Source organism: Sipha flava, unplaced genomic scaffold (genome assembly GCF_003268045.1).
Source record: "Sipha flava isolate LNK unplaced genomic scaffold, YSA_version1 66_pilon_pilon, whole genome shotgun sequence".
In the NCBI taxonomy this organism is placed as follows: domain Eukaryota; kingdom Metazoa; phylum Arthropoda; class Insecta; order Hemiptera; family Aphididae; genus Sipha; species Sipha flava.
In genome coordinates, this window is record NW_020273606.1 from 171,260 (window position 1) to 195,466 (window position 24,207).

At 27.1% G+C, this 24,207-nt stretch overlaps 1 protein-coding gene across 5 annotated transcripts in view; it reads left to right on the forward strand.

The window, feature by feature from the left end:
* The first annotated feature begins 1,234 nt into the window (after nt 1-1,234).
* The window catches only part of LOC112691705 (mitochondrial inner membrane protease subunit 2-like), a 25,607-nt gene continuing 2,634 nt past the window's right edge, over nt 1,235-24,207 (forward strand). The window contains exons 1-9 of one of the 5 annotated variants that reach the window (XM_025566071.1): nt 4,660-4,767; nt 14,701-15,265; nt 20,004-20,174; nt 21,815-22,017; nt 22,210-22,384; nt 22,717-22,950; nt 23,022-23,249; nt 23,310-23,390; nt 23,465-24,185. In XM_025566071.1, the coding sequence (XP_025421856.1) occupies nt 15,244-15,265; nt 20,004-20,174; nt 21,815-22,017; nt 22,210-22,384; nt 22,717-22,950; nt 23,022-23,249; nt 23,310-23,390; nt 23,465-24,185 (1,835 nt within the window). In that variant the 5' untranslated portion in view covers nt 4,660-4,767; nt 14,701-15,243. Of the gene's footprint in view, nt 1,444-1,515; nt 2,036-4,655; nt 5,430-5,622; nt 5,784-14,700; nt 15,266-20,003; nt 20,175-21,814; nt 22,018-22,209; nt 22,385-22,716; nt 22,951-23,021; nt 23,250-23,309; nt 23,391-23,464; nt 24,186-24,207 lie in introns of those variants that run through there. The other 4 variants (XR_003149338.1, XR_003149339.1, XM_025566073.1 and 1 more) reach the window with 4 other exon arrangements.

Consider the following 24,207-nt stretch of genomic DNA (forward strand, 5'->3'; position numbering starts at 1 on the left):
GTTGTTAAATTTCATAAATTATTAATTCCAAAAATAGAAAATTGAATTATTATTATATAAACTTAATTTGTATTTATAGTTGAATGTATTACTTTTATTGCATATTATTAGTTAACAATTATATTAATGTTATTAACAATGATAATGATAAATAAAATATATATATAATAATGAATACAATTTGTAGTGTTTCTAATACATGCAAGTAACAAGTTATGCATTAGTATATTCCACTAAGCAACTACCCAAATTTTAGAAATAGCATACTTCAAAAACTATATGACTGCTCTAAAAAACAATCTAAATCAATGAAATATTGATCACATTTAACCATATATAAATATTTACAACATATAAATTAATAAATCAAAAGTTTATCTACAAAAAGAACATATTGGATATACATTACAGCTAATAATATTTCTAGGGACACTATTTTGCAGCAAGTTTAAGTATTTAAAAGTGTTCAAATCAGTGATAATTATCTAATTACTCTTCTTAAACTGATTTTATATAAACTTTTGTCTAAATCACATAAACTATGATTGTATCTATTAAAATTATTTTACTTTGATATTTTCATCATCATTAATATTTATTCAATTGTATTATTTTGAGTTTTATAATTCAGTGTAAAAATTAATTGATGAATTTTTCTTAGATAAAATTGTACCTTCTTAGAGCTTTGGCTTACTCTAGCAGAAAGCTTTATAAGAGAAAAAATAAATATAGTAAAAATAAGTACAATTTTTCTATTTATCACTTGTAACATATGTATTAAAATTATGGTAATCTATAAATTCAATAATTTATTTTATTAAATTATTATATGCATTTTGTATTAGTAATAGAGGTTTTTACAACAGTTGTATATTTATTCATCAAGAAGATGTATTTAAGTTACTTAAATACATTTTTTAAGTAACTACCTACCAAAACATGAACATATAAGTAATTTATCTGCTTCAAAAAGAAAAAAATGTGTTTAAAAACTACTAAAAATAAATGCCTATTGCGTAAATAGACATAATTCAATCATTTTAGACAAAAGATTGTTAGTTGTCATAATAATTAATACAATAACTCTAATATTTATTAAATAAATGTGTGTTCTTACGTGATAATGTGATATCAGTAGCATAAACAACAAACACTGAGATAGTATTTTATCCAGCTCAGTAGCAACAAGACGCCTTATCATCAAGTTTTTTTATAAAAAAGAGCTTATTAACTAATCAGCTCGACAGTTATGTATCTAAAGATATGATAAATAATATTTAAAATAATGATAAGCGATATATACAACATTATAACCAAGTTATTAGTATTATAATCACTAAGTTTATTTACCTATGTAAAATTGATAGCATTCGCTAGACTAGCATGAATCAAGTGATATTAAAATAATAACTTCAATATTCCCAAATGCGTAGTGTATCTAAGGTGAGTAAATAATATTCATAAAAGTTGTTGATATAATTTTCTTCACAAATGTATTTAATCATTTGGTTCAAGGAATTATATTTTTTGGTCTAATATCCAGTCGGGATTCGATCGGTTTCGATGGGGATCTGGTGCTGCATAAAATCTATTGTATTTAGCGCGACCATTGGACAAACGATAATCGACACATTTGGTACTGTGGCTAGAGTTGATGGTATTTCCATGCAACCTACGTTCAATCCAAACACCACAGTGGACTTAGTATTCATGTCATATCTGCCAGTACGTTTTGGTACTATTAAACGTGGCGATATTATCATAGCTATATCACCCAGGAATCCAAATGAAACCATCATTAAGCGAGTGGTTGGCATTGAAGGTGATGTATTAGTTTTAAAAAAAAGTAACAATTCAAGTATAAGAAGAGTTGTTCCAAAGGGATATTATTGGATTGAAGGTGATCATAAAGGTCATACATATGACTCTACTAGTTTTGGTCCAATTTCTAAAGGTCTTGTTATTGCCAAAGCTCCAGCTATAGTTTGGCCACCCAGTAGATGGCAGCTAATATAATCTAAGCTCCATTAATGAGGTAACATTATATTATTTGGTTAAAGCGATAAAAAATTATAATATTATGATAAAATAATATTAGTAATTTATTAAATAAAATAAGTATTTTATCAAACGAAAAATAAATATATATTTTATTATGAAGCGTTAAATAAATTATAATAATATTAAAATTTTCCATTGTTTTAAAATAAAATATATCAAATTCATAATCATGAGTATTTACTCTTTATGAATATGAAGTACCTTTCTATTAGATACACAAATAAAATTGTATAAAAACTATCTTATTTTTAAAAATTAAATTTCCTAAACTTATAAATATATATGTTTCTTCATAAAGAAACATTCACAAATTTATTAAAAAAAAGAAAAACTATTTCTATAATATTCAAAAAATTCTTTAAATTCTCAAATACATTTATTTTGTGGTTTTCAATAGTAAAATATTATTTAAATAAATACTTGAATACAATTGAATGTACTTTTATTTTATTTTAAATATATAAGCATATTCAATTTTACAATCAAATTAGATTTAGGTAATTTTTAATAAAATAAGCCAATTTGTATTTATATATTTTATTATGAATATAATATGAGATTTTACATATTTTTTTTATTTATGTATATATATATATAAACATTTTTCCATTGTCTACTTTTTATGATAAATATATATATATATATACTGTAAAACATTTTATAAAAACTTCAAATTTAATGTAATAATATTAATGGCATCCGAAAAAATAAATTTTTTTTACCTGTGTATTTTATTATTTAAGTAATTAAATTATTTTAATTTTTATATTAATAAATTCCAGTTAGTGTTTGCTGTTTATAATAATTATCAAATAAATTATTGTTTGAATAACATAAGTTCAGTATAAAAATTTATTTTTCATGATTCACTATACTTAATTAATTTTAATATTCATGTTTATGTGTAATACTGAATTAACTCGTATAGTTATATGTTATTTAGTACAAAAATGTATGACTTTAGTACAGTATACAGTGTACCTACAATTGTAGACAAGTGTCTGCTACAATTTTTCTGTGATTTACTAATAATAATATTTAATTAATATAGTAATTAAATTTACCATGATAATGAATAACATCATTTTGTCTTTAAAAAAAATTTTGACGATTTATATTATTATAAAAAGCCAATACTATTTTATGAAAAGTATTCAAAAGTAATACATATTACAGATTTTCATTTATATGATTTAATTTTAATTAATTATCATGTTATTTTAAATTTCTAATGTCAATAAAAATAATACATCAGGTTAGCTACAATACTATTATTTTAATTAAATCTTATAGAGATTGCATAGACATTAGACATTAATAGATCTTAACATATTTAAAGTTATTACAAAAAATAATTTTATGAATGAATTTAATTTGTTATTTTATTCATAGAAAATATGAAGATCTGAATTTTTTTTTAAATACACTTAAAAATGTGACAAATAAATTTTATTTGCATAAAATACAGTTTATATAGATTTCAGATATTTTTCAAAATTATTATGAGAAACATTCTATTGATAAATGATAGTTGATTTTGTTAAAAATGTATGAAATTTTAACAAAAAATACTTTAGTAAATTGTATATTATACTTCAAGTTACTGGTGCTCATTGATAGCTTGTATATTATTTTAATATTAAGATATTACAGAATTTAAGTTAGCTAAAAAATTTGAGAATAACAATTTTTAATTGCTAAAATTTAATAATAAATAAAAGGAATTACTATCAAATAAGACAAAAAAAATTTGTTAAAATATTTAATTATATTGTAAAAAGACCATTAAGAAATAAAATTAAAATTTTTCTAAAATGATTTCATATATTTTATAACTTTTTACCCAAAACTCATACAATTAATACAAAAATGAATGTTGGAAATATTATATACTAATATTATTTAAAAATGAGTGGAAGACGTACAATTTGATATGAAATTTCTCAAAACAAATAAAGACCATTTTCAAAAATATTTTACAATTATTTTAAGTTATCTGTTTACTTTATATTCTAATTGATGTATTTTTCTAACTTAAATTAATGAATTAATTCCTTTTATTTTTTTTTAAAACAACTTCTGTATAATTCAACCTAAAATGTTCATTATACAACAAAATTATTGATTGAATAAGATCATTGAAGATGAAATCATTATGTAAGATTACCTTTAAGGCACATAGAGAAATAATTGGATGTACTCTATTATTAATTAAATAATTAAAAATTATTGAAATGTGATCATGAGAAAAGAAAATTATTTGGCATATACTGACATTAAAAGAAATACCATTTGTTTTTTAGCATCAGCTTTCAAAAGCAATAACATTAAAAAATAATACAAGAATATTTTGATGTATTTATACAAAATAAATTAAAAGAAAATAAATAGAATAATAAATCATATCTGTGTATGGGATAAAAAATAATATGTAATGTATTTATAAGGAGTATTGAGACTTTTAGTATTTTAAGATTCATTTTTATAGATCAACAAACATAAATGTTTGCAGTATTTATATTTATTTAGGAATAAAGTAATAAAATGAAATTATTTTTGTTCAATATTAAGAAGAGTTTTTTTCTTTTTTACAGTTTAAAAGAAAACTCTTTATTAAAATGTTTGAATAATTTATGTTCAAAATCATTCAATTTCTCCAGTGCTTTTCAAGGATATATGCATTTTGGACAAGAAACAAATAAATTTGTATGTAAATGTTATTGTTTATTATAAATGGTAAAAATAAATGTCTATGGTTATCAGTAGGGCTAGGGACTTCATGCCCTTAAAAACCTTAAAATATGCATGCATGTATGCCATAAAGAATTAATAAATATGCTATTAAAATATGCATTTAAAAAAATTTTATTGAATACATTTTTTTTATTTTTAATATAGTACTAATTACCTTTAGCATTACATTGGACTATAAGATATTTTCTTATGTTGGGAAATTTAAATGACCGCCTGTTATCAGCCAAAATATTTTTATATATAGAAAAGGAACATTCCATGTCTATCAAACTTATTGGTACAAACTTAAAATATGGTAGGTCACAACTCCTAATATCTGCAGGCTATAGATTAATTTTGTCCATTTAAAATGTTCGATATTTTTTGTAGTTGATCAAATCTAACATTTTCCTCCAAAACTTTTTTAATTTTGTCATCAATTGCTTTAGCTTATGCAGATCCTTCAATTTTTGCAGAATTTATAGTTTTCCTTTATAGATTAAATTATTTTGATGGATTCTGTTAGTGCCACACCTTGGGTTCCAAGTTGAGTGATGGATGAAGAAATAAATCCATTCTTTTGTTTTATAAAATTAAAAAACTTATTCCTTCATATAAATAATTGCACTTATAAAATGAAAAATGGTCAAATATGTAAAATATGCTACTATAAATTTTAAATATAAACTTGTATTGCCATGAAATAAATTATTATATTACTTAGTTATGTTTTTGATGATTATTTAAAAATATACAAACTCCTAGAAGTCCCGAGCCCTACTTATCAGTAATTTTATTTCTTAGGTTTTTTTTTTTTTTTGTATAAAGAAATGTATTGTTCAACTTCAGATATTCGTCCTTTCTAGATCATCTAGCCGATGTCATAGTGATCGACCAAACAACAGCTATAGTTTCTTTTTAGATTTTTTCATTCAGTGGGAAACCAATGATATTATTTATAATTAGTTATATTAGTGTCGAAAATGTTATAAATTAATTAATAACTAATTATCCAATTTTATAATGAACTCACTATAAGATTTATATTTGTATTTTATAATACAAAGGGACAATTTTTATGAAATATTTTAACTATATAAAGATAAGAATAAATAGATAAATTAACAATAAGTTGTTGTTGTTGTTGTTATTCTTCTTAATTTTTAAAGGACATTGAGGCCCATTACCTCAACACAAACCTTAATAATGAGTTTTTTTAATAAAATATCTACCTACTTTATTCTGAAATGTTATTCATTATGATTATATTGCATTGTATTATACGATAAATAATATTATATTCAGGTATCCTAACATGAGAGAAAATTAAAAATATTTTATGAGTTTGTAAATAAAAAATAAAATATATGATAAAATTATATATATTCATAAATCATTAAATATTCATTGGAATTTACAGAAATAAATTTATTTTATTATTATACATAGTTGAAATGTATTGTCTATTAGCTTTGGTCAGTGATTAATATGGAATTAATATCTAATAAATTGTATCTTAAATTGAAAACTATTTCATTAACAAAACTTTAGTATATTGAACACATCAATGTTAATATATAGTAATAATTATTTCTTATTTATTCTTAAAATTAAATATATGTTGAATATTACAAAACGTTCCATTAGATTTCAAAATTCTAAATTTTTATGCTACAGTATATATAAATACATTTTTTACTGAGAATGAGTAAATTAGTTTAATTCAATAAAATATCCTTTGATACATTTTTATCGGTGAACGGCCAACTTTCGACTAGGTAATTTAATAAAATTATAAACAGATAAATTATAGAATATTTCTTGTCAAATAATCGTTGTAATATTATTATCAATAATAATACGGTAACGCACTAAAGCGCCACTTTTTGTCCAATTAATGAGTGATTAAATTGATGATACGCGGTGAACCTGTACTGATAACGCGATATCTGTTTTTATAAAGCGAACATTTACGAGCGCTTCCCCGCAGTGGGGCATTTGGCTGGCTTATCATAAAATAACGTTATCATAGTTTTATGAATTCTTTACATTTGATGAATATAAATTATATTATGTCCTAATGTAAATGGTAGGTAGGTAGTAGAGTAAATGAATAGTTGTAATGGAGACTGGAGTTATTAAATATAATTAATTTATTACATATTAATTACTAGCAAAATGTAGTTATTTTTTTACAAGAATGGAATTAAAGGTCTTAACTCTTAATATAGCATATAACCTAATAATACCATATTTTATCATTTTGCTCTTCTCTTTGTAATTTAAGTTTTCTTTTGGTACATCCACTGAGAGGTACCATTTTAAAATTAATTTAAATATTAAATATATAAGATAAAATGTATAAATACTATAAATTGTACAAATATTAACGCAGGTGACGTTAGCATAAGTGCGGCGTGCGCTGAATGTAAGTGCTCAATCGGAGACCATAATATAATTCTATATTTCTATATGAATCAATATAATGACAATACCCTCGCTCAAAGTATTTTAAAAATAAACATACAAGTATACAGTAGTCACTGTCTAGATATGATAAGAACAACTTGACATTGTAGTATAGTACCGGTATTTAGCTATAAATAGCAATTATTTCTTAATCGATCGTTTAAATTTAGTTACAAGTTACATTACTTAGATTATAATTGAAACCCGATGTGTTTGGTTTTATTTGCGTCATATTTAGGCAATATTAAAAATTTAGTAAAAATTAAAAGCAATCATATAATAATGAACCCCTTTCAATACTTTAGGTGGGCCGGCATAAGACCGGACACATATTAGGGTGGACCAGGCACACCCTAGCCCTCCTTTAGCCACGTACCTGCCTACCTACCATTTACATTAGGACATAATATAATTTATATTCATCAAATGTAAAGAATTTATAAAACTATACATTATAATATTCCTAATAGTATATTAATATATACCTTTTAAATAAAAAGAGATCTTCTAGCTCCTACATTTTACATTTTACAATTTGAAGTTATTATAACGTCCTTTTATGATAAGCCAGCCAAATGCGTTACTGCGGGGAAGCGCTCGTGAACATTTTCCTAGATTCCAGTACATATTATCATTGATTATAAATACTAGTATTTATAATCAATGATATTATGTATGTCTAGAATTGTAGCAGTGGTGCTGAACTATATTTCAAAAAGAATGGTGCTATAATTTTTTATTAATGCTAATGTATAGTATAATATATAATATGCCTATAAACTTACTGTTAAAGACAGAATATCATATAATTTTACGCCACTGATACAAATTACAAACATAAAAAAAATCCCATAATTCATGGACACCCATTTCTTCAAACAATAGTGGCTCAAAATCAACCTTCACTTTTGTTGTCGGTGGGACTGGAGCTCTATAATTTTGAGGTCTCCTAGTAGCGGATTGATTTTTACCGGTATCCGACGAATTTTATTCTATTCTCTAGCGACAGCAATTTTAAATTGCATAAGGTCTATAATTTCCGTAATCCAAATCCTAATTGTCACCTAAAGTGGTCAAAAATTCAATTGCTTTCGCATTCAATTTTGCGCGACACATGTTTTTTGTTCAAATTATAATAATTAAAATAAGAATTAGACCAGTAGAAGAAATTACATTATTATACAATATGAATAATGTTATATAAAATCCGAACACGTACAAATGTGTGGGTAAATTAAAAACGATAGTATCAAACGCACGTTGGACGATAACTGATTAAAATAGGACATGGTCCTAAACGACGTATTTCATTAATTTTTAACAACTAATCAAGTGTCATTGCACAGCCGTGGGGTATTAAAATTCCGAAGTTAAATAATCGGAGATCCAACTTACAGTTGTAGATGGTGTGATAGGATGCCTGGCAAATCTAATGAGTTCAAAAACCCTATTTTATAATTTACAGCTGCTTTGGCATCGTAAACTGTATCGATTGATTTGTATCTTGAAATTTAAATCATTGACGTCCGTATTGTTTGTTGCCAGAATAACTTTTCTACCAGTCACTCATGATTTGTGTATTATATGTGTATATAATATATACTATAAATGGAAATACACATTAGATGAGAGCATTTTGTGAATCAATAATAGTTGTGCAGAAATCGGTTATGCATCCAGTAATTTCTATAGCAACTTTTCCATTGCCGATATCTAACAATTATTTGGAGAATGTGTCAGCGGATGGATCTTGAACCATTTGAACACGCATGTTTAATTTTAGCTGTAGTTTTTCAACATAATGCCACAGTGGCGATGATTTCAACAACGTACGTTGAACGTGAAATGATGAGAAATGTTTATCTGAAATCACTTGGAAAAAATAACAGACTACCGTCGAATAGTTTATCGTTTTTTATATATTTTGGTGTCCCGTTCAACGATTCAAATGAATGTTTGTGTGCCATAATGCATTAATTATCCAGATGATAATTTTGCATTTTTTCAGCATTGTAGCCAAGGACAATTATTTTTTTTATGTTGTACATTGCATCTGGATTATTTATAATATTCAATGACAGCTTAAATGTTGAATGAGCTGTTCTGCCTCTATCCAATAATGTTGCTGCAATTCCAAATGATACAACGGCTAATACGATGCCATTATTTAATTGTACTTTGACTAGAATCAGCGAAATGAGATATATTTTGCTTGTTTCACCTGATGCATCAAAAAAAAAAAAAAAGAATCAATCTTGTCCTATCGAACTGCCAGCATAACGCGACCGTAAATTATTATTTGTTCTTCAGTCAGTAGTGGGAAATTGCGTATAACAATCAATTCCATTTTACAGTACTGTACTGCATTTGAAAAATCATGAAAATCAGAATTAAAAAAAATAAAATAAAAATCATGTAATCAGATGCACTTCGATTTGAAGAACGCATACTGAAATGACTGATTGGTAAATTGACAATAAAAATGCAAACATCCTCAATAGGAATCAATGCTTCATTGTATGTAGTCGTTGAATTATATCGTTAGTGTTGAAACAGCAATTCAATAATTATTTAATTATGTTATCAACATTATATTATTATCATATATCAAGTATCAACTATTGATTATTGTTATTATTACTATTGTGTTTTTACCTTTTGAGGTTATGAAATTTTTTTTTTTTTTGTTGTAAAAAGTTAAGGTTTAAAAGCATGTGAGCATTAAAATGAATTTACATATTGAAGAAAGGTGGTCTTCTCTTATTACATTTCAATAGTTAGATCATTTTACCGTGTACAAGAATTCGATGTAATATATCATCACTCATTGAATCTTTGTGCTTATCCCAAAACGTGTAGTTAACACTATAGCGAATAGTTAATGAATTTGTGTTGCTGTACAGTTCAATACTACTTCATCAAGCATATTGTACCAGTGGTTATCGTCTTCTAGCAAGTCAAATACAAGGCATGCATCTTTAAACATCAAATACTGTTGTCCGTTCACTTTGCGTATATCTTAAAATGACAATGGGCCGGTGGCAATTAAACAATAACAGTCGCAGATAGAAACACTCAGTCTACCTTGGGTTGACTGAATATACTCGGCCCATAGTGTTTGATTTGAATATACTTGGACATGCATAAAATGATATTCATAGCTTTTGAGTCATCCATTTTTTTGCTTTAGCTCATGTGAAATAGCGTGTAACTTCAGAATAGAGTAGTGTTCGAGCAAAGGCACCATAAAAACTCACTACTACATAATTTGAAAAATTAGTTTTTGGTGGATTTATAGCATGATAAAATGCTGTCTCGTTTGCCAAAAATACGTGCTGGCCGTTTTGAAGATGAACAGTTAAATGTATAACTGCTGGATCTCGTCAATGAATTGAAAACCAAAGATATGCCAAATAGATCTTTCAGTTCAACTGATGTACTAGCCAAGTTGGTAGTTTTCATATTGATATTTTCAATTTGAAACACAACATATCCACTGCCTTTATTCCTATACTTGCAAATGTATTTGATACTTTTGGGAAAACTACAGAACTCGACATTAATATGAACGTTGAATGTTTTGCTCAAAATAGGTGAATATTGGACCATCAAATGATTTTCAATGTCCATCTCTACGTTGTTAACATTTTTTGTAAATTATTGCCATTATCGGTATTTCTTTGAAGATATATTGGATAACCGTCAACATTTGTGATCGTATCATAAGTGAAGTCTTTCAAGAAACGTTTTGTACATTTAACATCTGTCATGCAAGACCATAAACGATTCAGATTACTATATGTGCCAACAACCATGTTAGTTGTTACAATGTCGAACAGTAGTTGATCAGTAGACGGATCTAGAATTTCTACAGAAATAATATTATCAATTTCCTCAAGCGTATTTTGTCGATTAACCAAATTGAAATGTGTGCATGAGGTAATCCTCGCTTTTAGTCATTCAACAGAAGAGTACATCTAGCAACGTATGGAACCGAATATATGTAATTTTGTTTTGAAGCTCATTAAAGACTTTAATATTTGTTTGAACACACATGCTGTAATCATAGGCGAACATTTGGTTTAATTTTTGGGGGAGCTATAGTAAATTCAATGTAGAATAACCCGCAAGGGCTTATCTTGCACAAATAAAACTTATTACTATTAAAAATATAGACATTATTAATTTTTATTAAAAGAATACTAAGTAACATATATAATTAATATTTTATTTTAATGACAAATATATATTTGTATCAGCAAAGATCAGGGGCGTATTCAGCTCTTCTTCCAGGGGGGGGGGGGGCGAAATTTAAACTCAAATCATGGGTTATTATAAAAAAATTTGTACATAAACGACAGTGTACAGATTATTAATAAATTGGCGGATCAAAATTGTTCGATCGTTTCGCTTGCTTAAACTTCAATAATTGATTTCTACCCACTTTCATAACCCATAACATTAATTATTGTAAACAACATCAACAGTATACCAAATAAAATAACTTGACATAGGACATAGGTACATATAAATATAAAAGCATATTATAATAACCACATAATATAATAATAGTTTTATTAAATATATAATAATTAATAATAAAATAATATTAAATAACAAAATCCAATTTCCTTTTTGTCTTTGAAAATCGTTCAATAACTTTTGATGAGTCAATATCAATATTTCTATGTAAGTTCATTAAAGCCAAACCTGTCAACCTTTTCTGGGACATTTGGCTTCTCAGCCATGTTTTTAACCTGGTGTAACATATTTCAGAAAGCATTAAGCAATAAGCAAACAGCCAAAAGCCAAAGGAGTTATGATTAATGCAAAGCAAAAAAGGAGGACAAATTTATAAAAATAATCACAGAATTAAATAAATAAATCAATTAAATATCTAAATCAGACTATCTAAGTAAAGTTATACTAAATAGCGGAAATTAAATAAATATGATAGCATTTTTAACTATAGTTAAGTTATGTCATAAATAATAACTAGTAGTAAAAAAAATCTAAACTGATTTTGCTCATACTATATGTATATATTTTGTGCTCTTTAGAGTGCATAAATGCATGCATATTTAGTATATTTTAAACCACATAAGTTCTAAGCCCTGCTTTTTACCAAAATTATTTTCTGGCTGTTTCCGCTTCATAGAATCCATAGTAATAAACTAACCTGCTACAGTGTGGTACTGTCGTCTGTCGTACGTGAACTAAAATACATTTGATTATAGTATTAAAAAAAAAAAAAAATAACATAATCTTGTAAGTCGTAGACGATCACAATTATAATAGCTCCACACTGCCACAGATACAACAACAATAATAATTATTGTATATATCTGTGATTACAGCCAATATATCTCTAATCTTTTGACTCTTATCAGTCTTATCTACAGCCATAATTGGTTATAGACACGGTTAAAGATATACTTTATATATCTTTGTATATCTTTAACCGTGGTTATAGATGTTTTATTAATTGATAACAGGTTTTTGATAACTATTATCCATTTCCAAAAAAAAAAAAAAATATGGAAAAAAAAAATATGCACTGTATTTTTAATTTTTGTAATATAATATTATAATAAAATATGTAAGCACCTTTACATGAAACATATTCAACAATGTCCAGGGGGGGGGGGGCGATCGCCCCTATCGCCCCCCCTTGTATACGCCCCTGGCAAAGATATTCAAAATATCATCGATTTTTATGTTTTTCGATATATCTTTTCCAATATATAGTATTGAAAGATAGCTGAACCTATCTTAAACCAACGATGTTCTTAACCAAGTTTTTATTTTTATCATTGCATTGAAACCTTTCGCAAGTAACCAAACTAATTGGTATTGTTAATGCTATTGTAAATAATTTTTTGTTATTTCTTGTCTTACAATTTTCAAAAAAACGAACGGATAATTATAAATTAACGAATAATATTTCTAACAAAGTTTCGATTTTGAGGGAATATTAAAATATTTGGAGGAGGGCTAAGCCAACCCCCTCCCCCATCGATTTCCGCCTATGGCTGTAATGTCATGACGATGTATAAGATGTATTCATTTTGGTCTTGCAGCAAGACTAAGATGATTCATCTTGGTCTTGCAGCAAAACCAGTTTGGCTCATCAGTAGGCACTTTTCGTAAATATTTAATTTTATATTTTGTTAGTGTTAACTGGTTAACTGGCAATGGCGCAGTTGGAAATTGTATAGGGAGGGACCAGTTATAAAAAAATGAATAATTTTATTTATTGAGTGTATTTTTAAATTTTTACACTTGTAAATTTTTTTACTTTATTTCATCATCTTTAACTATAACTAACGAGGTAAATACAAGAAAAAAACATGATGGATAGATAAAAAATATTCATGTAAAATTATATTGTTAAAAAAAAATTAAAAACTATGTCATTAAATAGGAAATTATCATTTGAATACTTAGAATATAATTTAAAAAAATAATATGAAAATTTAAAATTAGTTTATTTTTGAGTTATACATAAGTAAATTTAAAATTTCCTTAAAAATTAGTATATTTCTTAGCTAGAACAAGGGGGCATCCTTGGTGAGAAAAACAGTCAGTGAAATTGGGAGTTCTTATATACATTTTTGTTACTCACCAAAAATTATTTCAATACGTCATATATATATATATATATATGGCGTACATGATAATTCCACTATATAGGGCCGTAGTAAGAGGGTGTGCGATGTACCTACGCTAAAGATATATACCAAGTACCTTTCCCAGTTAGTATAGAAATCTGTGAGAATAACGTTAGCAAATTTGTTATCATAGTGGGTTATGCGACAGTTGTTATCAGATTCCATAAATAATAATATCCTATCGATATGACTTCAAAAATATCGTGTAACAGTGGTTTAGGTAAGAGTGAAGTATGGGTGGGATGGGATTTAAACCCTCCTCCCATTACGAAAATTCCAGTGAGTAAATAAATAGGTAATAATAATAATTATTAACTAAATATATCAACCCCTCATAAATAATCTTTATCCACGCCCTAGGACTATAATATTCAATGTCAATTATCAGACGCATCCACAGATATACAATAATATCATTGTAGTATTATTGTACACATTTGTGGTCGCATCCGATAATTTTATCATCAGAATATTGCGTGCGATAAATGTCTTTAAATAATCTGTAATTCATTACAAGAATTTAGATAAAGAAATCGGAACCCAGATGTTATATCGTTAACGCTGATACCATATAATCGGTATTATTTGACGGAGCCAAATTTATTTGAAAATTACCATGAGGAGGGTAGCTGGGATGGGCATCGATGTAAGGGTGTTCTGTGATAATTACGGTTGGAATTAAAAATAATATACATGTTTAATTTATGATATTATTACTATTATTTGTGTTACTATTATTATTGAATGTTGTGCGACTCGATGATAGCGCCGTGGTCTGTGAAAATATTAAACGTGACCAGTCGACGTTGGCCACTGCGCAAACGTGGCGCTAAAGATGGCGGCCTCCATACGGAGTCATGAACGGGCACTGCAAACAAAGGAATTCCCGCGTCACGGGTTCGCCTAGGTCGTCGTTGACAATGCGGTTTGACGGCCGCGCACGCGCACCGTCGATGTTATTCGTTCGTGTTGTCCGCACAATGGTGATCGGTTGTCCCCGCCGGATCCTGCGCGCGATTTCTATTCCACTGCGGGCCCAACCACCTCGCTCCCTTCACCATCCTCGCATACCAGCGTCCCGTATTCGTACGCTCGTTATTTATTTCGCACCGTCGCCATCGGCAAGTCAGACAACGCTGAACCGCTCGGAATACGTTCCCACTTTCTTGCACGACTTTTCCAGCAGTTACGTGCACGACGTTTTCGCGAACCCAGCCACCCCTTAAAACTTCCACTTGCTCCGCATACAGAAACAAGCGTTTGGTGTCGCACGCGGTGAAACGATTTAACAACGCTACAAGGCAACACCATGCAGTCGGCCATTTTCGTCGGTGAGTAAATGTGTTTTTCATCGACGTGGCGAACACGTTCGGTCGAACCCAAGAGCGTTCGCTCGGTTGTTCACCACCGAAATCGGTTGATCTAGTGACTTGTTTTCCGTCATTTTATAGCTGTTGGCATCGACCGCAGCCATTCGCTTACTTTCTATTTAAGGTCTCAAGGATTTTTCTAATGCGTTAGCATTTCGGTTCATCATGTATGTTTTATGTTATGTATTTATGCGCATGTGCATTGATTATAGCGACAAGTAGTGTTATATGAATGGCTTGTATTAAACTCAGCGGGACTAGAATTCCGTATTAATGCCTTAGGATTAATCATTCATCTGTTATTCTTATTAAGTAATTTACTTTTTGGTTTTATCATTCTTCTTACAACATTTGAATGGTACTGTTCGATATTTATTTCAAATATTGGATACTTCCAAATTATACGAAACTATTTGGACTATTCGATAGTTTTGAATTCAGTTATTCGATAGGTTCCGACTTCAAAATTATTCAGTAAAATTTGAAATTAGCTTAAATACAAATTAAAATAAACTATTATTAGATGAGTATGTGATCCATTTCTTACGACTTTTCAACGTTTCAATTAAAAACTATGCTTACCATCTAATAGTATTGTGCCCATCACTAGTATTTATGATTTCTTTATATGTATGCTGTGCAGAGCTCGACTTGAAGGGGGACGGAGTACCCCAACTAATTTTTTAGAAATTTTAACGTCCCCCTACTATTATTACGTTATAATTATAACTCTTAACAAGTTTAGGGGACGCTCATTTTTTTTTAAAGTAAACGGAGTCCTCCTTTAATTTTGTCAAGTCGAGTGTACTGATCCTGTGTACTAATATATATTCAATTTTTCCATGTACAAATATTTAATAAACAAAAATATTAGCAATTATTTTAAGTACTTTAACGAGAAACTTTTATTTAAATAATGTTACTACTTATTTATGTTTAAATTTAACGATTTTACAGCGAACAATTGATATTTAAAATTTTACTACTGTGTACCATCTGCATAAATATTTATTTATATTTTTTATTTATTTATTTTTTTAAAGCTATATTTACAATCTGTCATAAGTAGCACAATAAGTACATTTAATAATATAATAATTAGGCTTTGGGACTTCTAGCATTTGCATACTTTTTTTAATTATTGTTAAATATAGCAGAGTGCGAGATAAATTCGTTTCTCGATGCCATATCAGATCTAAAATTTGAATGTGCATATTTTTGCATATTTGATAGATTTTTCAGGAGAGTGCATATTTTAAAATTGTTATGTTTATTTTGCATATTTTGAAAAAATTTTTAAATTTAAAATTAAAAACTAGATACATATAATTATGTAGATATAACTATATATACATGTTTCAAAATGTACTTAATAATTAGTACTTAATATTTCCAGTAATATGATATCTGCAAACTACCTCACATATCTCGAGACCATTTTTTTTTTTTTGTTAGATCAGGTTAGACTCTTGGTGATTTTCTTTTTAGTTCTTGGAGGGTTATTTAAGATGGTTATAGAGGACATGCGGGATATAAGAGGATTTTGATTTGAGTGCAGTTTGCAGTGGAACTTTTTATACTGACGAGTTGCTATTTTGTTAACTGTTGAGATTTGTAGATATATGTACTACATATCCTTATGTACTACGTCGGTTAGTCATATACTATGGGATTCCAGTTATTTGCCTAAGACATACAGATTGAAAAGCTTGTATGGATCTTATATTAGATAGTTTGGCTTGGCCCCGGATTTGAATACCATGACCAAAGGGAGTAATAATCGTCTTATAAATTAGAATTTTTAGACTCTTTGAAGGATATAATAATGGACAAAGGAAACGTGTGTTTGGTTCTTTTTTTTCTTTTTAGTATGTTGGGTCCAGGTAAGTCTTTAATCAAGATGAGCTCCTAGGTATTTGGTAACATTTTGAATAGGAATCTGTACATTGTTGAGTAATAGTTGAGGACATTCTTTTACTATGAGAAAAATTTATTTGCACTAATTTGTTTTTGTTTATCTTAATTTTTCATTTTTTGGTCCAGTTGGAAATTTGATTTAAATGGTGTTGTATATCGTGGATGGCTATGCTTGGGTCTTTGTTTAATGCTGAAACAACGGTATCGCTTGCATATGTCGCTAGAGTTGTATGGTTTGTTTTAGGGATATCTGATGTGTAAATATTATATAGTATAGGTGATAAATCATTTCCCTGAGATACTCCCGTTTTGATTTTATGATAAGGAGAGTAAGAATTTTTATAGTTTATAGTGAAATATCGGTCTTTAAGATAATATTTTAGAATGAAGAAATATGGAGCAGGTAGAAACGATTTTAATTTAAACAGTAATCCGTCATGCAAATACGATCAAATGCTTGCACGATATCGAGGAATACACATGGGTAGTGTTCTTTTTTTTTTAATAATGATATTTTATCAGTGATTCTATGTATTTAGTGAATTGTCGAATGATATGATCGGAAACTAAATTAAGTATTTGGAGTGATATTTTTTTCTTTGATAATAGGGGTTATCCTTTTAAGAAGTAATTTTTCGAAAAGTTTCTCTAACGCCGGTAATAAACTTTTTGGACAGTATAAAGTTACTAAATGCTTTGGTTTTTCTAGCTGAGCAATTAATATTATTGTTGACAATTTCTATATTGGGGGAATGAATGATAATCTGAGCATCGTGTTATATATGTGAGTCAGAAGGAGGATAGTTTTGTTTGTTAGTTTTTTTGAGTATTTTGTTATTAATTAGATCGTACTCTGGGGATTTGTTGTTATGTAGCTTAATGATATAAAATTTTATTTCTTGTGATGTAATTGGTTTAGCTGGTAATGACATAGGAAGCGGACTGTTAAGAAAAGTTTGAACATTCTCTATGTGTGTTGTTATGTTGACATTTGTATCTGAGTGGGGTTGGAAAGTTGCTTATAGGTTCATTAGGTGCTTCGATTTTGACTTTAGTATGGCATCAAGTTTTGAGCTCAAATATGTTTTTATTGTTTCTATGGTTTCTATTGTTCTAAGTCTACAAAAAATAGGGGTGGTTATATTTTTGAGACTATACGTATGTAGAGCATTTGTGACGTTTCACACTTTAAATCCTTCTCTTTTCAGTTCTTCTTTTATGTAATCGGGTTTAGTGGTAAGATGTATATTTCTAATAACGATTCTATATGGTTTGTTTTTTTTTTTTTTTAATTGATATATAAAAAATTCTACTTTTGATTCTTTTAGGAATTTAATCATAGTTCTGTATGCATTTGACGAGGTAGTGTTAAGTAGAACTTTTGCAATTAAACATTATTATTATGAGGCTCGCTTGAATGGCGGCTATTAATTTTTTTTTTTTTGTTTGGTGTTTTGGTTAATATATTTAATTTGGGAGATAATCTTTGTTATATTAGGATTCATTTTTAATGAGATGTTGTTACGTAAGTGAAAGATATGCGGTTGAAATATGGTGTGTTTTATGTATATGGGTTTGAGTAATTAAAATACTTAGATACAAAGTCTTGTCTTGAGGTTTTGGGTCCCAGACGGACAGCGATTTATTTTTGTTAAAAAACACTTATCGATTTTTATTTTTTTAACACTTCACGACAAAAACGATTAGGGGGACTTGAGGGGACAAAGCCCCTCCAGAAATCTAAAGTAAAGTCTTAGACCCCCTAGTCCTAAAAATTGTTAAGTGACTAAAAATACAATAATTATTATGATTGTAAAATGCATTTTTAATAACTGAATTAAAAAAAAATATTCTGTGATAAAAATTAAATCAAATTCGTAAGATTTTACAAACTTATTGTCATGACTTGGAACGATCGTAATTAATGTAATATTAATAATATGTAACAATATTCGCATTGGTTGCTTTTTAATTTAATTAATTAATAATTTCTGTTTAGAATACCTACTCCAAAAATGTTTATTATAAGGCACCTAATTGTTTTATTGGTTAAATTTTTGAGTATTGCAAATTGTCAAACTTTGTAAATTGCCTTGTTGAAATAAATAATTGCGTACACGGGTATCTATAGGTGTTATGAGCAAATAATGCTCAGCCCCCCACTAATTTCACCAAATTTTCACTTATGACCCGATGTAACTATAAAACGTTCATGTGAAACTAAAGGATTGCCTAAAAACATAGTTTGCACAGCTAGTATTTCACAATATAAAGTTATTTATTAATCTCGAATAAAATATACCTATTTCTTGAAATTAAGTAATTTTTAAGTAAGTCTATAATTACTTGTATGTTATTTTAAAATTTTTAATGTAGGTACCTAAAACTAATTAATAACTATTAAAAATAAATATATTTAATTCATATTTTTAGACTTTTTATGTATATTTTACCATTTTTTTTATAGTATATTTTAGCTTTTATTGATATGATTTAAGTGCTGTAAGAAGTTCTAAACCCTGCTTATTATTGTTATATCAAAAGTGTATTTATTTGTATAGATAAATTTTATAAATTATCAATGAATGATAATATGATATTTAAGGTTTTGCAGGTTTAAATACAATTTTGAAGGGGAAAAAAATGTTAATTATTAATATATATTTAAAACTTATTTAACATAATATAAATTTACTCAATACAAATTTTAGATTTTACAGTATTTATAGTTTTAATACTATATTTTGTTTATGTTATTAAATTAATTATATTTATTTTATAGTAATTTTAGTTTTGCATTTGGTATGCATTAATACACAGAATCCTGGAAGCTTATTAAAAAAACACGGACGTATTTGTAAAGTTAACATTTGTAAGAATGGAGGCTTGTGTGTTTTAGTAGAACAAATGGATGTAAAAAAAGAAACTTGTATATGTTCATTTGAATATTCAGGTATTTATTTAATATATTATTTATGTAACCATGACAAAATTGTTAATTTTATGATATAAACACATAATAAAATCAAATAAAATAAAAATTTGTAGGTAGTTAATACTAATAAATTAATATATAAATACATAATTTATAGATAGAAATAAATTAATAAAAATAAAAATGATTAATCATAGATATTATCAATAATAGCTGGGAGTATTATTATATTTGTAATATACAAGTGATTATTTAAAATTAGTTCTTATTAGATAGATATACATATGTTGAGATACATAATATTTTGATTATTATTTATTATTATCTAAACTGTGTTGATAGGTATTTAATATTATTTTTAAAATCGGTTTGTTTATTTAAAATATTAATAAAATTGTTTTTCTTAATTTCATTATGTTTGTGTAACCATTGATTATAGTGTAACTCTTCTAAAACTGAATGAATGTAAATGTTATTTTGGGTACCTATTTAATATTTTTAAGTCTGTATTGATATCAAAATGTATATTATGATTGTTTTCTAAAACATATTTAATGTAAAAAATTCTGGTATTTTAGAAAATAACCATAATATACATTTTTATATCAATACCGACTCAGAAATGTTTAATACCCAAAATAATATTTACATTAATTTAGTTTCAGAAAAGTTATGCATACATATTGAAATAAAGAAAAATTATTTTAATACTATTTTAAATGTACATACTTATTTTAAAAATAACATATTTTATAAATATATTTTAGATAATAATAAATAAAATCTACTAAAACCAAATCTAGAGCATTATGTTATATGGATGCAAATTATGGATTAGGTATTGCAAAATAAGAAATAAGAAGAATAGAGGTATTTGAAATGTGATGCTACAGGAGGATCGAAAAGGTAAGTTTGACTGATAGAATTAATAATGAAGAAGTTTTAGAAAGAGTATCTGAGATTAAATTAATATGGTAGAGTATACAGACAAATCCCAATGAATTAATATGTCATATCTTAAGACATGATGGGTTGCTATTACTAATCTTAGAAGGAATAATAGATGGAAAAATCATAGTGGAAGACCAAGATTGCAATACATAAGTTAGATAATATAAGATAAAGGATGTTATTATCTTAATTCATATTAAGGGTCGAAGAGGAAGACTATTGATAGAGAAACATAGAAATTGCTGTAAACCAATCATTAGATTGAGTACTGCAGAAGAATAATAACAAACAATAACCAAAGTAGTTATATTTCTTAACATGTCTATGCCTAATAAGAACTAATTTTAAACAATCTTTCCTATTAATATTAATTATCTCTTTGTAAAACGACCAATTGTTGTTAACATATTCCTTCATTTATTTTTTCATATTTAATCACGATTTTATTTACTTTGTATATAATTCATGATGAATTTTTAATTCAAAATCGGTTGTACATTACAAATATACTCCAGGCTAAAGATTTATTTCTAATTACAAACTATTTATTTAGATATTAATACCTCACAATTTTATTTTATTTTATAATATACTTTAGTAGATACACATATTAATCACTTGTTTATGTAAGTAGTTAATTTAGTATATAAATATCAATAACTGCACAATATTTGCACGAGTTTATTAGTTTTGACCTACTTTTACAGGAACTTTGTGTGAAATAAATAATAAAGTAGCATATTTGTTTGATGATATTTGTCTAAGCATGCCTTGTATGAATTCTGGCACTTGTATTTCCCAAGGATCTAAATACTTTTGCAAATGCCCTAATGGCTTTACTGGCATTAATTGTGAAAAAACTATAAAATGTATTGACCTTTGTCTGCATGCTGTAAATTGTTATGATTATGTAAGTTAATTTTATAATTCAATTTATTATATAGTTAAGAGAATAAAAATAATATAATTAAACTAAGTAATATTATAACTTGCAATAGCCCTTACTTAGTTAAGCTTTAAGATGTTATATAACTATAGTCTTATATTAAAAATTATTACTAAAAAGTATCTTCTTGGACTTCATTTTTTTTATTACTTATAGGTTGGTGAATACCATTGTGAATGTAAGCCCGGTTGGTCTGGACAGCGTTGTGATCAAGACTTTAATAAGACTCTTGGTAATGTATGTGGATTAAACACTTGTATTAACGGTGGAACTTGCACTTCATTAATTGGAAAAACTGACCATATTTGCGACTGCCCCCCTGGTTTTATTGGTAATAATAAAAAATAAAAAGAAGTATTTTAGACTAGCTTTTTATACTATTTAATTTGCTTAGTATTTTAATTTAATCATCTATAAAAATTTGTTAGATTTAATTATTTTATATTTTAAATTATATTTCAAATTTGAAATTTTAATGTGAAATAATTGCCTCAATTTCTTATGTAGTTGGTAACTACTGTATTATATTGAACTTTTAAATTACTTTAACATACTGAGTATACATTTCAATAAAAGAGTGTTGGTTTGATGGATTGAGTATTTCGATCTCTCACAGATGTAGTAGTAGATTTTATTGTACATGAAAATCTAACATTTTTTCAGGTCAATCATGTGAAATAGATATTGATGAATGCATTTCCAATCCATGTTTAAATGGTGGTACTTGTCATGATCTTATTAATGGTTTTAAATGTAATTGCAACAACAATTATACTGGAATTCTCTGCCAAACACCATTGGGTGCATGTGCTAAAAATCCTAACTCTTGTTTAAGTAATGATACTTGTCTTGAACCAACTTCATCACTAAATGATTACTATTGTATATGTCCTCAAGGTAAACAGTTTAATGATTTTTTTTTTAACTTTTGACTTATGTTATTTTAATACTTAATTTATGTTTTGAAGATAAAAATTGTAAGGTAAATACTAATGATTGTTCAACGACCAAATGTCCAACTGTAAAAGTTTGTGTTGATGGTATTACCACTTATAAGTGCCAATGCCCTGAAGAATATACCGAAGACTTTTGTTCAAAATTAACAAATTACTGTCAAAAAAGTCCTTGTAAAAATAATTCCACTTGTGTAGATAATCATGATGGTTTTACTTGCCTTTGTGCATTTGGGTTTGAAGGTACAATTATAAATATTAAATATTATGTAAATATAATTATTTAATCGAAATTATAATTAGGTACGCTTTGTGATCAAGACATAAATGAGTGTGAAGTTAGCAAAGATATATGCCATAATGGACTTTGTATTAATAAAAATGGTTTGATAAACTTATAATAAAATATTAAACTTAATCTAAGTACATATTTTGTAAATATTAATTTTTATATTTAGGAACCTATCAGTGTTACTGTCAACCTGGGTATTCTGGTGACAATTGTGATCTCAACTTAAACGAATGTTTGTCTTTGCCTTGTCTTAATGGTGCAACATGTGAGGATAAAATTAATGGATATAATTGCATTTGCCCTGATGGATATTCTGGAAAACAATGTCATATTAATGTGGATAAATGCATTTTGAATCCTTGTTTGAATGGTGCTACATGTATTAGAGAAATGGAGTCATTTATATGTTCATGTCGGTATGGTTTTGGCGGAAAGCTCTGCGACATAAATATAAATGACTGCACTTCTTCTTCATGTAAAAATATGGGATTATGTATCGATGGAATTCAGAGTTATGAATGTGACTGCACAGATACAGGATTTGAAGGGAATCATTGTGAAATAAATATCAACGATTGTTTATATAACCCATGCAAAAATAATGGTACTTGTATCGATGAGACTAAAGGTTATTCTTGCAGTTGTTCAATTGGTTATGCAGGAAAAAATTGTGATATTTATTTAAATGAATGTGCAAGTAATCCTTGTCAATATGGGAGCATTTGTGTTGAACGTTATGATCCAGTGTTTAATTATCATTCAAATAAAATAAATGTATCAATGCAATTTCAACAAGAGTTGAATTATACGCTTAGAACTGACAATAATAAATTTGAATGTATCTGTTCTCCTGGTACAACTGGTGTCAAATGTGAGACTATTCTAACCAATCCAGATTCATCAACAGGA